Source organism: Plectropomus leopardus, chromosome 9, assembly GCF_008729295.1.
Source record: "Plectropomus leopardus isolate mb chromosome 9, YSFRI_Pleo_2.0, whole genome shotgun sequence".
NCBI lineage: Eukaryota > Metazoa > Chordata > Actinopteri > Perciformes > Serranidae > Plectropomus > Plectropomus leopardus.
The window spans coordinates 17,517,748-17,533,569 of NC_056471.1; the positions used below are offsets into that span (position 1 = coordinate 17,517,748).

General features: G+C 42.0%; 2 protein-coding genes across 2 annotated transcripts in view; one reads left to right on the top strand and one right to left on the bottom strand.

Moving 5' to 3' along the window:
* Positions 1–15,822, bottom strand: part of LOC121948484 (dedicator of cytokinesis protein 2-like) — a 137,369-nt gene that overhangs the window by 55,780 nt on the left and 65,767 nt on the right. The gene's annotated exons all lie outside the window — the stretch shown is intronic.
* On the top strand, positions 1,177–13,491 carry LOC121948244. The gene is made up of 3 exons (XM_042493589.1): positions 1,177–2,836; positions 7,241–7,315; positions 13,054–13,491. The coding sequence occupies exons 1-3, from the start codon at positions 1,281–1,283 to the stop codon at positions 13,235–13,237; spliced, it is 1,815 nt and encodes a 604-aa protein (XP_042349523.1). The 5' UTR covers positions 1,177–1,280; the 3' UTR covers positions 13,238–13,491.

Consider the following 15,822-nt stretch of genomic DNA (forward strand, 5'->3'; position numbering starts at 1 on the left):
ATTATTTATGATCCGCCATTAGTTAGCACACATTGAAGGGCTAACTCGGCTTGGCTAACCTGAATGTCCTGCCCCTAAAACTCCAACACTCAATATGACAAAAAGGGAACAGCTATTGTAATATTTTTAATGTACAGCCAAATCTGATTCAACTGACAGAATTCTGAGTCAGGTGGAGCCCTTATTTGTTCCTCTGATAGGTAGTGGAATAGAAGTAAAAAGTGGCATGAAAAGAAACGACCTGAGAAAAGTACAAGTACCTTGCATAAGAATATAAATAAAACAATAAAAAAAAAAAAAACTTTGCTGTCTAACAAACAAACAAAATGTAAACAATATTAACACTTACTTTGGCAAACACACCTTTCAACCTCAATGAAAAACAGACGATAGTGTTGCAAACCTTAACGGTACACTGAATTCGTTAGACAGATTTCCAAACTGCCTTCATGAGAGATGTCGAGGCATGATGCATCATCGGTTTTACATACTGCTGCGGGAGGCAAACATAACCTCATTTGAAATGTGTCACGCTGTGTCATCACGTAATAAAAGACTACAACAACATCTGCAGTCCTAAATTTGTAAGATTTATTGACATAGCTTGTGGGGTTTGTGTGCAACTTGCAGCTCCATAGACATACAGTATAAGCTATTACCGTTAAAATATCCCGTGTTTTTTTCTGTACCCTCAAGAAGAGCTTGATGAGATTTGGTTTTGCCTCCCGCCCACCTGCTGGTCTAATAAGAGGCTGATAGAGTTCTATCGATCTGGTCAGTGTGCGCATTCAGTCGAGGTCGAAGCTTTTATATGGTGCTTTACGTGCCTAATGTCTGTGTCTTCTTGCCAATCTGACCATTTTTTTCCTGTCTCCCTCCTATCTTCGGACGTTTCTCTCATTTATTGCCTCTCTCTTTTTTTCTCTTTCTGCAGAACAAACCCGCGACGCCCAGAGAATCCATCCAACTCATCATCTGCGGGCCATTGGTTAGAGACTGAGAAAAGCACCGACAGTGACGTCCAATCAGAAGTAGCGAAGCTAGTAAGGAGGTCATTAATGGAAGGACATTGAGGGTTTAAAGCCTTATTGGATATTGAATTCCTGTCCCCAGTTTTCACACACTAACTCCCTCACAAACAAAGTAATTAATTTGGGTAAACAAAAGCTGGAAACATTCTCGCTTTTTATTGGATATAATCCTGCTGACGTTGGCTGATGTCACCGCTCACTTTCATCCCGTTCAGCTCCTCAGGGGGCTGAGCCAACCTGAAGAGGAATATGGGCAGGAGGGTGGCTGACCCAACCAATCCGGTGCCTGCGCTGGGGGTTCCCCTGGCAGGGGGGCGATGGGGCCCGCTGTGCAGTGTGGGGGTGCAAACATCTCCCGGACTGCGGACTCTCCCCTCCATCAAACGACACAGCAGCCAACCAACCAACACACATCGGCCACTCGCCATGGCAACAGGCAAAGCAACGACAGCGGAGACAGGGACAGTTATCAGAAGTGACAGCAACAGTCTGCCAGTGTCCAAGGAGACGTCTCAGAACGAGATCAACAGCCTGACACAGGACGACATGGGGTCACAAGGGTCAGGCAGCGGAGTTTACTGCCAGATTAAAACTATACGGACAAACTCAAAGGACACAAGGGAAAAAAGGACAGCTCGGTATACAAACGGCAGTGTGGTGGCCTCTGATGTGGTGGGAGGGGTTTGCATGGAGGCCACAGAAGGTAAGGAGCCAGCGCGAGAGAAGAGGAGGGTGCAGTCTCTGCGAGGGGACGGCCATCGCTCGGTGCTGAAGACAGGGAGTGTTTGTACGACCGTGCACGCTACCCCACCACGGCCCTGCCGAGTCATGGCGACATCCCCACCCAGCCTGTGTGGGACATGTGGGAGGAGACGATCGCAGATTACACCGTGCACAGGCGCATGTCGCAGGAGGGCTGTCAATCAAATAACAGCCAGCCAGACTTTACCTAATCCACCACGGAAACCGTCTGTGGTTCATTCAAGAAAAGAATCTTCTCTGGACTCTCAGTCTCACCCTAAAAACACAGACAACGCAAACACCTCCACACACACATCAGTGAAGACTTCTCAAATCCCACAGCTTTCGCACACTATACCAAAAACTCACAGCTCACATTCCAACCACACGTCACACGCTCAGAACAAAACAAAAGAGTCAAAGCAGCAGACAAGGCCACATTCTGCAGAATTTTCTCATTACAAAGACTCATCCACACAAACAACAGAAACACACATGCACAACACCACAGAAAGAGCCACAGCTAACACACACAAACAACCACACACACCATCTGCAGAGGCAGCAGAGCCACAATTGACTGACAAACACAAGTACGACTTGGCTAAAATCCAGCACAATGATGAACACACATCAGTCCGTACAACTTCCAAACATCCAGCTCCTTCCGTTCACAGTGACACTGTCGACACCCCACCTCCACCACCAAAAGACTCTCCTAAATCCACTTGTATCAAACCAGCCACACCAGTAGCGCAAACCAAAAACACCCAGGAGACCACAACAAACGCTCCCAAACAAACAAGACGGATCAAACTCAAGGACTACGCAAAACAGAAGAGCAGATCATTTGACGACCACACTCTGCCTTGCAAGACGCACATGAAAGCACAATGTAATGGGGCCCCAGGAGGGTTACTGGGTGGACCCGTGGGAAACGCACCACGTGGGCTGGAGAGGCAGCTGCAGAGTGTGGAGGAGAACCTCCAGTCCAATCAGGAGAAGATCAAGGTGCTTCTCAACGTCATTCAAGACCTGGAGAAGAGCAAGGCCCTCAGCGAAGGGTGAGAGAAGGGGGTTAACTGTGGGGGGAAACTGGGAAAGAAGGGGAGATAGAGACGATAGAAGGATATACTGTAAGAAGAGGAAAAGAAATGGAGGCTGTTGTGTAAAATGAGACAAAACAAGAAGGTTAGACACTAAGAAAGAGAGGAAAAAGAGGCTGGGATGAAGAAAAAGATGAGAACATAGATAAGAGATGGAGAAAAAAAGATGGAGAGGTTGAGATACAGCTGTCATTGCAGAGGCAAGTGCTCAATTTTATAGATTTTTTGAAGAGGGGTTGTATAAGGTACTCATCCATGATCAGTCTATTACCTACAGTAGATTGTGATCAGCATGCCCCAAGTTTGGAGAAAAGCTTGAGAACTACTACATAAGCAAGGCAAAATACTCCTGTGGAAGGGGGCAGCAGCAAAACTAATTTTAGCCACCTAAAAAACTCAGACCCCAAAAAATCAGTATCAGTTTAAGTGGACGGTATATGAAGAATATTTTCACCACTTCACCTTGCTGTCTGACAGCCTTTTTCCTTTGGCACTACATTTTCACAATCATATGTATTCATACGCATGGTCTCCAACACAGCCATTTATTTGTGACAACCCACCTGGCACCACATATTTATTGTTGTTTAATATGAATGCTGTTGGAGTTTGGTTATTCATTGCACTACACTCTTGGGGGGAAGAGCGTACTCTGGGCACAGATGGAGCAGCTGAACACCAGGCGGACCAAAAGTAAAACTTAACCCTTCATTGAGCTGGGTCTCTTGCATTCAGTCACCCTGCCGGAGCTGCTCCTCTCGTCCATCGTCCTGATCAGCACCCATCGGACTGACCGTCCATTCATTAACCCCACAAACTGCTGCTGAGAAAAACATAACTCATAAAGAGTACTGCTGCACTCATAGCCTCGGAAAACCTCCAAATTTAGAGAGGGGAAACAATGATACCAGAGTAAAACAAAGGGATACACACACACACACACACACACACAAAAAAAAAAAATCCTGTAAAGACTGACGATTTCTCCGCAGTGTCAGCTAATGCCACACACAGATTCTGATTCTGCGGTAAACACTGCTGGTATAACTATCTTTCCACCTGTTCAGTCTCCCTCTGCAAAAGTTCTTATGTATACTCTGGTTGGTAAAGGTTTGTTGGTTTTTTCTTCTTCACTTTTCATGTATTTGTTGTCTACATTTTAAACCAAAAAAGGTCTGACCTGCGCAGCTGATCTGCAGCACGATACAATCACGATAAAGCAGTGAAAATATTTTGCATACACGTAATCTGATTTCAGTTGTTTAGTTGGGATTTTTTTAGGTGGCTAAAATATATTTTGCTGCTGCCCCCATCAACAGCGGCACATTGCTTTTGTGTCAGTACTCCTGCTGGCCTCTCCAAACTCTGCACTGTTGTTTATACACTGACTATGGATAAGTATCTCATACAACCCCAATTCAAAAAATCCAAACTATCACTGTAAGTAAGAGAGCAAGAGAGTGAAATAGAGTGATAAAGAGAAGAAAGAGAAGAGGAAGAGAGGGTGTCAAGGGAGTGCACAAGACTGAGAGGAGAGTATATTTGAGTTTTTACAGCAATATATACCGACAGGCTTTCAAGTCCGTGTAATAGATTTTAAATGTCAGGCCAGTGGAGAATTGCTGCAGTTTATGTGTGTGTGTGTGTGTGTGTGTGTGTGTGTGTGTTCGAGTGCTGTAGGGATGTACGATACTTGTCAGCTTGCCATCAATGCCAGTAGATCCTCCCTCTGGCCCTTCATCTTATATGTACCTGTCCCCACAGTAACAGTGTCCCTAAGAGACGTTGTGTTCCCCACCAAAGCAAACTAAGTCCTTCTTTCTTTTTCTCTTCAGCTAATTCTTTTATTCTTAAATCCTCCTCTCCCGATCCACATCGTTTGCTTCTCTCCTCCTCATAAATCCAAGTTGGCTTTCCACACTCACTTCATTTTAATCAATCCCCCTCCTTCTTTCTCCGAGGCTCTTTAACCTGCTTCAAGCAATTCAACCCTTTCTCCGCCTTCACCTTTGCACTTCTCTTCCCTCCATTCCTAATTAATGCCTTTTCCTCTCACCTCCACTGTCTTTCTCTCTACGCCTCCAAATCATGCCTGCAACTAACAACTGTGAATCGCTCCATTGCCCTCTCACCATTTTGTGATCTTCCCCTTCTCTCTGCCCCGACAAGCTGTCCATCACTCTCTCCTGCTGTCATGTGTCAGCTGTCACTCTGTTTTGTTTCTCTTTTGCTCCCCTATTCTTTACCTCCTCATCCTCCTCACCCACTTCACCTTTACTGTCAGTAATTCCTCTGCTGTAGTTTATATTATATGTTTTTCTCCCATCCTAACTTTCAACCTCTTTCAACCACTCCTCTCTAATCCCCCATGCCCTCTGGTTCTTCCTCTCCTCCCAAACAACCAATTTCTTACCCTTTTTGCCTCATCTTCTCTAAAATAGTCTTTCTTCCTCCACTGAAACGTCCTCCTCACATGTTTTTACTCTGTTTTTTCCCTCTGCATTACTGCTCAGGGTTAACAGATGTCTCTCGCTTCAGACTAATCCCTATCAGATTACCTTTGAGAAATGCAATTAATGTTTAAGCTGCCCATACGCCTCCTAAACTCAGAGCACGCGCTGTCCTGTCCTGAGTGTGACTGTATGAGTATGTATTCATATGCTTCAGCTTGTATGTGTGTGTGCGTGTTGTGAGGATGCTCACGCTAAGTGTGTGAGGAATAGGGTAAAGAGGCAGTCAGAAGAGAAAGGTTGAGACAAAAAACAGAGAGCAATTGAGAGAGGAAAAAGACATAAAGAGAGAGAGAGAGAAGCGAGAGAACCAGCAAGTGAGAGCGTCCACATGTATCAGATGCTGTGCCAGAAATGAAAGCACTTTAAGTGGGCCGCGGTGATAAAAGTGTCGGCTGTGCTAAGAGGTTGTCGCTGCGCTCAGCTCCTTGTTTTCTTTTCCTCCTGAAGCAAATACTTGTCTTCTCTTGCTGTTGTTTGTCTTTGATAAAGACTGGTCGGGGAGGAAAAATGATGCCAGTCAAACAGTCTCTCTCCATGTAATTAAAATGTCTATTTTATCAACATTAATCAGCTACTCTCTCATCTACACAGTTCAGTAAAGGGGCAGCCAAAATATCTTGGCAAAATAAAGCGTTTTAATTAAATGGCAGTCAGCATGAGCTTGTCAGATCTTTTCATCTGACTTTATTTCCCAACAAGTCCTTTGCTCTGTAGGGTTATTCAACCTTGATAACACTGTTTGCATGTGTAATCATGTTTTTTTTTTGGCAACACACACTTCTATTCAATGCAGCTATTTTTTATAGAATGAAAGAGAGAAACGAGATGATTTTCACTCAACACTGTGCTCATGATATCGGTGTCATGTAATGTCTGGCTCCAAACTGAGCCTACCTACACAGTCACTGCACACAACGCTTGGTGGTTATTTTCACCTGCCTGGAATTCCAAACAGGCAACTCACCAGGAGGATTCAGGTGATGCGCTGAATCCTTCTGGTGGGTACATCGAATGCACTAAACATCACAAGCTATTTTGTGCCCTTTGACAGCCCCCAGAGAATACACCTGATGCTGCTGCACTGCAGCCAAGGCAGCACAAGAAAATGTTCGCATTGTAATTTCCACAAACCACAAATACGTTACAATTACATTTGCATGTTTCATACACATCATACTAACGTGTAAAGTGATTAAACATACAAGCTGACTTTATCATTAGGAGATGCAGGGGATTGTGCATGGCATGGCAAAACGCCTGCAAAGCTGCAGACCACTGTTACAAAAACAAAAAACAACAATGGTTGTCTTTTGGCGACCACCTCTGTGTTTTTCGTTGACACATGGCAATATTTCCCATTGGCCTTTGAGCCACCAAATGAGAGTCTTTTAAGCCAAAAATGTTCTTTTTCTAACCATAACCAAGTGGTTTTAGTGTATAAACCTATCTACATCTTCAAAACAGGGTTGTTGTCTGCTTCAATGCAAACATTTTTTTTCTGGCAACTTGTTTGTGCCTTGATTATACGCAGGAAGAGAGACCAATAAAAACTGTGACACCGGCAGTCAAGAGAATGAGAGTCTTTATGGAAAAGAAAAGAAAAACAAGGCCATTTCTTTCTCTGCTGCTGAATAGTGTACAATGTTAAGTCTACAAAGACTTTAAGTTTCAGTGGGCTGAAATTCATACTATACATTATATTTATATATAATAACTTTAGAAAGGGCAATCATTTTTCAAAGGCATCAAGGATATGATTGAAATATTAACAAGGTATTAATATTAAGTCTGTTCAATCAAAACCCTTCTGCCAGTGTGTGTAAATGTTTTGCATCTGTTGTTTCTGCAGTCGCAGCTCATACAGAACTGGTCAGGACATTAACAACTGCCCCACCTGCCAAAAGACAGCATGCATCATCTACAGGTAACCTGATCAACATAATGAGCTTACTGCATTACATAACCCAACAATGACAACTCATTCTTTCCTGCAGCGGTATAAACAGCCCTGAAACTTCTCTGAGAAAACTGCATGCCTTTTGTAGCCTTGAAAATGTTCCATTTCATGTTGTTTTTCCTCTCAGCTTTTCCACGTTTTATCATATCTTTCTTTTTTTGTTTATTTTTCATTATTCCTTTCTTCCTGGTATCCTGCTGTCTCTGCCCTTTTCTCCCACTCTGATAATTGCACTACTCATACAATATATCCCTATTATATGAGAAATGCAAGACTATGAGTGATCCCCCTCATCAATATTTAAATTAATACATGCTGTATTCTAGAGATTAGACAAGGACGCTCTCTTCAGGAATGATATTTACACATAAAAGAATGTTCTGTGCAAACAAGCAAATTAAATCAGCACCTAAATGATGCGTCTTTCCTGTTCTGTCGTCCCTTGTGTGCGTGACCTAAATAAGTAATTGCATTCTTAGATCCTCTGCAAGTTACAGAGCGGCACCCCCCAATCTGATACCACATATTGTAGTTTAATTCTCCTATCACCTCCACCCCATCCCTCTCTCATTCTCATCCTTTTATTATGTGAATCATCCCATCTTTTTCACCCTATGCCTGCTCAAGCTCTCTTTCTTTCATCTCCAAATTTCAATCAAACTGGTTTCTTCTATACAGCCTCGTACTTAATTCCATCTGTCACATGCCAACGCTGTAATCACCTGTGCCCCGCTCTTAACCAACCTGCAAGACTCAAGAAGTCAAGCTTGAAATGTGGGTTTCCAGTCCACATATACAGTGGCATCATGGAAAACTCAAACACAAACAGAAAAGAACAAATATTTACTTGCTGTAACTAGAATAATGTGGCCTCTTTTTAGTCCAAAACTTTTTTTCTGTGCAGACCAAATCTGTGCTTGAAGCTAATTGTGCTTGTATACAATCATATGTATATAAATCTTCCTTGCTGGCCACAAGGGACAAAGACACATTTTACAGGCCTTTATCTCTCTAGTCCTCCATAACTTACAAAGACATTTGCCTCCCAGCGGCCCCACATCTGCATCCCTCCTGCATTTTCACTTTCTACAACTCTGTTGTAGTCTCTCCTTCTCTTTTCCAACTCGCTCTTTCTTTTCATCCTATTCTCTCCTCCCCTTGATCTTAATTAACACACCAAGAGTCTTAGCTCAGTAAGTAGTAATGAACACCAAGGGGAAAGGACTGCCACATGGTAACGCACTCACCCACCCATATATCCATATGGATGTAAACAGATGTAAATAAAGACACATATCTTCCTCATACTGTACACAGGGTCATATGCCAGCACACACAGATGGAGATAAAAGCCCAACAACTTGCAATATACAACCAGTCACTAAAAGGAATACTTTGCCAAATTTCATTCAGCTTTGTTTCATAACAATGTGGGTAGTGGTACGTGTAAACAGACTGTGGTAAACTTCCCTCCATCTTGCCAGCGCACATATTTGCCAGCAGAAATCCACCGTGTGGCACAATTTTGCTGGTTCTCAGGCTGTTACTTGAACTAGATTGTATCTCCTTGTTTTTCTATGCCCTTTGCCGCCATGAACACAAAGACTATATGAGCTGATAGAGAGCGCGCCTCCCCTCTCTGTCTCAAACACAGACCAAACTCTGATTAAATGGAAAAACAAAGCAGTGGCGATCAAATATAAAGCAAGTTTCTGTTACTGTATTGCCTATTTCCGCCTAAAATGTTTTCAGAAACATTTTTCGTGCACTGTTTAGCTGTAAAACAAGAGTTTGTGAACAGGGATAGGTGTTAAACTCTTTCCTGTATCATGTAAACAGAGTCTAAAAAAACAGAGATAAAATTATAAAACTAAGCAGTGCTGATCAAATACAAACCAAGATTCTTTAACTTTTTTTGCCTGTTTATTGCCTAAAATGTTTTCAGTAATACATTTTAGTGTGCTGTTTTACTGTAATCCAATATCAAGATTACATCACCCAACAGTGGGAGCATTTATTGGTTTAGTGCGGCACAGTAAAAAGAAAAAAAGTTCACAGGAGAGAGAACACCAATATTTTCAATGTACTGCTATTTTTTTCATTTCACAAATAAACCTCTGTAATTTAAGAGTGAACACACAGTGCAAAGAAACATGTCATTAGTGACACAAAAGACCATTTAATAATAGTTAAGACATTACAATAATACAAGGCCCTGAATGTTCAGACGTTTCTGGAGGACTTTTTAAGGGCCCGAGGCTACGCTGATCTCAAGAGTGTGTTGCTAGTTCTCACATCATAATTTTACCTCTTTTCTCTCTCCTCAGTTTCATAATTTTCTTTCCTGCTCCACTTTTCCTTTGTTTTTCCCGCACACATGCAAATATAATCATGTATACACACATGCTAATTAATCCAACAAAAAAGGGAATCCGCTTTTGTTGGATACGTCTGTGCAACACATTTCATATGCATACTTGCATGCACTCATGGGAAGAACAAAGAAACAGACACACTTCTTGAAAATGTTAATGAAATATGTAAATGACTTGGACAGTTTGGCAGAATCTGCTTTGTAATCATTTTTCTTCTCGTATATCAGTATAAGTTTCTTCCAAAAAATTACACACATTATATATGCAGAAAAAAATTCAGTGGCCGATTGTGACAAACAGTAAGAAGCTCCATTTGTTTGATTGGACTTATCAAACCCTCAGAGAGGATTCTGGGTAAAGTGGATGGGTGATAGGGAAAGAGACACATAAGCAGAGGATGAATAACGCGTGGGACTGAAACTTTCATCCTAATGAATTGAAAAAAAAGTGCTGTTGATGTGGGCTGGCAGCCTGAAGATGTTTTGCCATTGTCAGTCCTAATTAATCTGTATGATGAGAGACAAGGGGGAGAGGAACTTTTGACGGCCCCTCTGTATTTCTCTCAAAGCTTTAACAGCTCAAACACAAATACACACACCGACGTTACACCTGAAAGGTATTCAGTGACTTTCATCTACTCAAACATAATGAGCAAGAAATATGACATATAACATGTTACACATCCATACAGCCATAGCCCCGTCCACTGTATAACTAACCATCATCCTCCTTACCAGAGCAGTGTGTAAGATTTAAGGAGATTTAATGGCATCTAGCAGAGAAGACTGAAGATTACAACCAGGTGAACTTTCTCCCGGTTAGAATTCCTTCAGTGTAACCCTGCTTTCTTGTGGGTAGCGCTCTTTTGTCCATCTGGCGTGGACATCCAACTTCTCTGTTATTCAACTCTTGCACATTAAGTCTGTTACACTCTCACCTGTCCCCCACAAACAATAGAAGGTAGGAACTAATGTTACTCTTTCTCTCACTTAAGGCTAAAGGGACATAAAATAGCAACCTAAATTTACATATGAAATTACATAAATAATATATTAGTTTGCGTGCTGTTGCAGAGAAAGGCATTATTACTGTATGTAATAATACAAATTAACAGTGTAAGTCCAAAATAATAATGTGGCATTATTCCTGCTAAAATATTCATCTTTTAACAGTATCCTGTAAAACATAAATATGTACAGTGACTTAACTACCTGAAATAACCCAAAAATGTTATGTGTGCAGTAACTATGGTTACAAAACACAACACTTCTTATTTTCAGGTGATTATGCGCTAAATAATACATATACTTATTACATCTAACATCTGAAAAGGACATTTGCAAGCACCCATAGCACTTATTTGATTCATTTGTAATGCATTTCACTTTGTAAATACAAACCTTTTGTACATTTTAATCAACTTTGTTTTGCAGCTTAGTCTGAAATCTTAATTGTTTTTATCTTTTTCTTTTTATGAATGATTATAGTTGTTTAATAGGGGAGGTTTTTCCATAACCCATCTTTGGCTTCTAGCCTCTTCTGCACAGTGTTTAAACTATTCAGTTTTCTTTTTCCATCTTTTCTATACATATACTGTAAATGTGAAAATAAAACTAATTATACTAATTATTTATATTATCTTGCACACTGGACCTTTAAATAGAAAAGTAAAAGTTTAAAAATATATCTCACAAAGATAAAAGTAACAAGACCACACAGTCACGCACACAGTTGCAAAGACGCTGAAGATGACAGCTTGCAGACCGAATTAAGAGCAGCAGCTTTTCCCACTGTGCCATAATCCCATGAACAATAGTGTGAGAGGTACAGTAGATATGGGCAGAAAAAGGTAGTTAGAGAGGATTGAAAGAGGGGGATATTGAAACCTAGTGAAGTGTGTGGGTAAAGACAGATCTTTAAAAAAGTCTTCCACTCTAAAACAAGATAGACTTTAAATTGAGCGAATGCGGGACAGGTGCACCACTTTATCTTATATATATGTTGTGTGTGTGTGTCTGTGTGTGTGTGAGAGCAATATCTAGCTGTGTGTGTGTGTGTGTAGTAAAAGTACATCTCCTTTATCATTTATTCATGTCAGCCATCTCCCTTCCTCTGTGCCCACCAGAGCTTTTACATCCTCCTCTATTCACTCCCCTCCATCCCTGCGCTCTTTTTCAGGGAGCTGAGACCTTTCTGCCCTCCTCCTCCCCTCATCTCTGATGGCACTCATCCACTCCTCCTTTACCTCCCTCCGTCTTTCTGTTTCCCTCCTTTATGACCTCTCTGCCCCGTTTTATTAAAGCTTGCTCTTCTTTCATTTATCCATCCCTCCATCTCCCAGAGGAGAGTCAGCTCCTCTCCTCTCTCCCTCCATATGTCTCCGTGTGTTCCCTCCCTCGCTCAGCCGTAGGCTTGTTGTGGAAGATGCACGCACTGGGTGTCAGGGGAGCACATATGTGTTTGTACAGTATGTGTGTGTGAGAAGGGGAGTTGTCTCTGCTCTCCTCGCCTCATCATGTGGCTCATTAACTCCAGATGCCGCGCTCTATGCAGCTCCACCCCTATACTCCTGCACATACACAAAAACACCAAAAAAGAGAGAAACTCAAAGTCTACTACACTATGACCCGCAGCAGTGGACACTTCAGAGAGATGTGGAGAAAGAGAGCGTGAGGGAGATGCGGAAGGGAAACGACAGAAGCATAGAAAAAGAAAGCCAAGAGGGTCTGCTTTGAACCCATCAGAAGAGCGGAAAAAAAAGTTCCTCCCTTGCTCCTTCCTTTAACTCCTCCATTTTTGCAAATGCCCCTCTCCTTTCCTTTCCTCTCTTCTCTTTTTCATTCTCCTCCCACTCCTCTCGTCTCACCAGCCTGTGATCTATCGGTGCATGAAGTGCAGAAGAATACCATGGACGTGAAATGAGTGCTGAGTTGAGGCCTGTGTGAAAGTGTGCGTGTGTGCTGAAAGTGCATATACTGTATCCAAGTAAAAAACACAACATGATTTTACATCACCATATAAAACTGCATTATGCGCGAGGACAACCTCTCTTTAAGGTGTTGTCAGCATTTTGCGACACACTTTCCATTTAAATGTCACTGAAAGCTCCTTCCCTCACCTTTCTCTCAATCCCTCTTTCTAATCTCTCTTTCTGCACAGTAGACCTCCACCTGTCGCCACATCACTCTGCTCATCCTCTCCCGCTATCTCGCTACCCCCACATCTAATCTCTTTTGGTGAAAAATGAGCTTTATAAATAAATTTGACTTGATTTGACACAACTCTGACCTCTAAATTGTGCTACCGCTGCTTTCTTTTTCTCCTCTCCAGCGTGGAGCATGATTTCCGACAGCAGGAGGGACGCTTCCAGGGGGTCATGGAGGCCCTGGAGGGAGAATATGATGTGCCTGCGCCCACTCTGACCAAGCCCACGCCAGCTCCTTCCTCCTCCAGCCGCCCCAGCACCAAGGCCCGTGTCAAGAAACTGCGCAAGAAGTGTTTCTGGTGGCTGTAAGCTTTGGAAAAACTACAACCACCTTTGTGGCCATATGGGTGATGAGTGTTTCAGGAGATCACATGCCCAAAAGATTTGGAATCATCTTTCTCATGGTCCTATTGGTTTTTAAGTGTCATTAAAATTAGTGGTGGTGCTTTCCATCCCTGTAAATGGCACTTTTTTCCACAGCAATGCATTCAGCTCTGAAAATATACAGCACGGGGACCATGTAGAGAAGGAGGAAATGCACTAAAAGATAAGAGGACCAAAGGCGCCGCTGAACTTTTCCTCTCTGATATACTTAACAGGAATACATAGAACGACATCACAGTGACCTTCTCTCTGTGGGAACCAGACCTCAGCGGCTAATATCTGATGAACTTTTGACTCAAAGGGAGGATACCGTTTACCCATTATAATTCTGTAACAGAGAAATTTGAAACTTTGTGCGACAATACAGACGTATTGTTCGTCACTTGGCTGGGTGGTAGTCTAGACAGATGGACGGATGTATGAGTGGATTTAAACAAGGATGGATTCACACTGACAGCTGGAAATGAATCTTTTGGCTGAATCGTAGCTATAAGCAGGGGAATCGGAGTGGTTTTGAAAATCCAAGCAATTTCACAGCTAATCGGAATACTGTGTCTTTGGTCGGCTTGACAGCCAATATTTGAATGTAGCAACAACTTAGGAGCTATAAGAGGATGTGAGTGGAAAAGAAGCTGATGAGCTTTCTGGAAACAAAGACGGCTCGCTGGATGGATATCCGGGTTTGGGAGAGCACAGTGGAGTTGTGTTAAGAATACATTAAGAGACAAAGTGATAGGCAGCTGATCACAGACTGACAGGCCATGTCAGATGATTAAAAATTCTGTCATTCTGTCTGACAGAGTGATTGATTCTCTCCTTTATTACCATCCAAAATGAAAGTGTTTTGATGTAAGCTCAATCTTGTTTCAAGGATTTACAGACACGCACACACACACACACACACAGACACACATGCACAAAAAGGCGCACACAAGTAGTCGACTCATTGTAACACAAGCAAGTACTCAAAACACATACATTTGTAAACCACTGCAAATTAGGGGTAGACCAGTTATCACTTCACAGGTAGTTATTGGCCTGTATTCATGTTTCAAAGATGTATCAGTATTTGCAAAGTCTGACTTAATAAGATGAATTCTGTATGAATTACTGTGAAACTAGCTGTGTATGCCTGGAGTTTTTCTTGAGTTCACATTGCACAAATTGTGCAGAGGAATGCTCTGTTGTTGTGCAACATATGGAGTGCCCAACAATATCAGTTTCATCACCCACCAACTGTGACTGCAGTTTCACAGTGAGCACATACAGTAAGTATCTAGTATATTAAAGCGAAAACCCACAACATGTTCAATCTTTTTGAGATTCACCAATAACAAACATCACCTTGCTCACATTAAGTATGGTTATCATTTCCACATCTATAAAATTCTTCAGAGGCACTCAGGCCACACTGACAATGCTAACTTAAACTACAAAAGAGCAACAAAAATCAATGTTCAAAACATACGCAACCCATGTTTTTGAAATGTACAAAAAAAATCTGCATATTTTATCAAGTCAAGGTATCCCATTTAAAAGAAAAACATTAACCAATAAACAAAGTCTTTGTAAACAATTAGTAGATGAACAGAGTATCTCTTAACGAACAAATATTGGCAGACATGTCTTAAAAATTCAAATTGAGTCTATCCCTGTTGCAAACAGACACTCTCACCCTTCATTTGCACACACATAAACACACACCATTTGCACAACGCTTAGTTCACAGCAGCTCAGAGGTTAACCACTAATCTCACAAGGACCCCCTTCAGCTGCTTCTGGCTGACAAGTTGCTGCCAATTAGAACCCTGGACGACACCACACGTACTAATTAACCATAACAGTGTGTGAGCTCCACGATGCCCCTCTCTTCCTGATTTTTCTCTTGTATGTACAATAAAAGTGTGTATTTTAAACAAAACATGCTGGTGTTGAAGTATTTTGTGTGTCAGAGTGAAATTGCAAAGCAGACACGAGTGGATGGGGAGGCTCGGCTTTTTAATGAATCAACCTTAAGGGCAGAGTGAGAAAAAGACATGCAAGAAGATTTTGTGATGCTTGACTCATGGCGAGTCAGACATACAGTATATGGCACTTATTAGGAATGCCATACGCGTAACATCGGCATCAGCAGATATACGAATAGTTGACTGCAGTCTGCCTATCTGCTATTAAGATAACAGTCATTGATGCAATGGTCGTTTTTTTTGTTATGTGGCATTAATTTTGCACAGGATAAAAAGCAGAGCTCAAGACTAAAGGCATCCATTCGTCCTGGGGACAATAGCAGACATTTTTTGGACAAACAGAAATCCTCCCTAGGACACCTTTGTGATGACGCCTTAAGGTCACAATTGACACATCATGGAACCTACCTTATTGTTTCCATGACAACGCTACATTGTGTCAAACAAATGCATGTTGACATCAGCAGGAGGAGAGCTATTTAATGCAATCTGTTAGCAGCCAGTGGCTAACAGAGGTTACACTGATTTTTATTATGACGAATT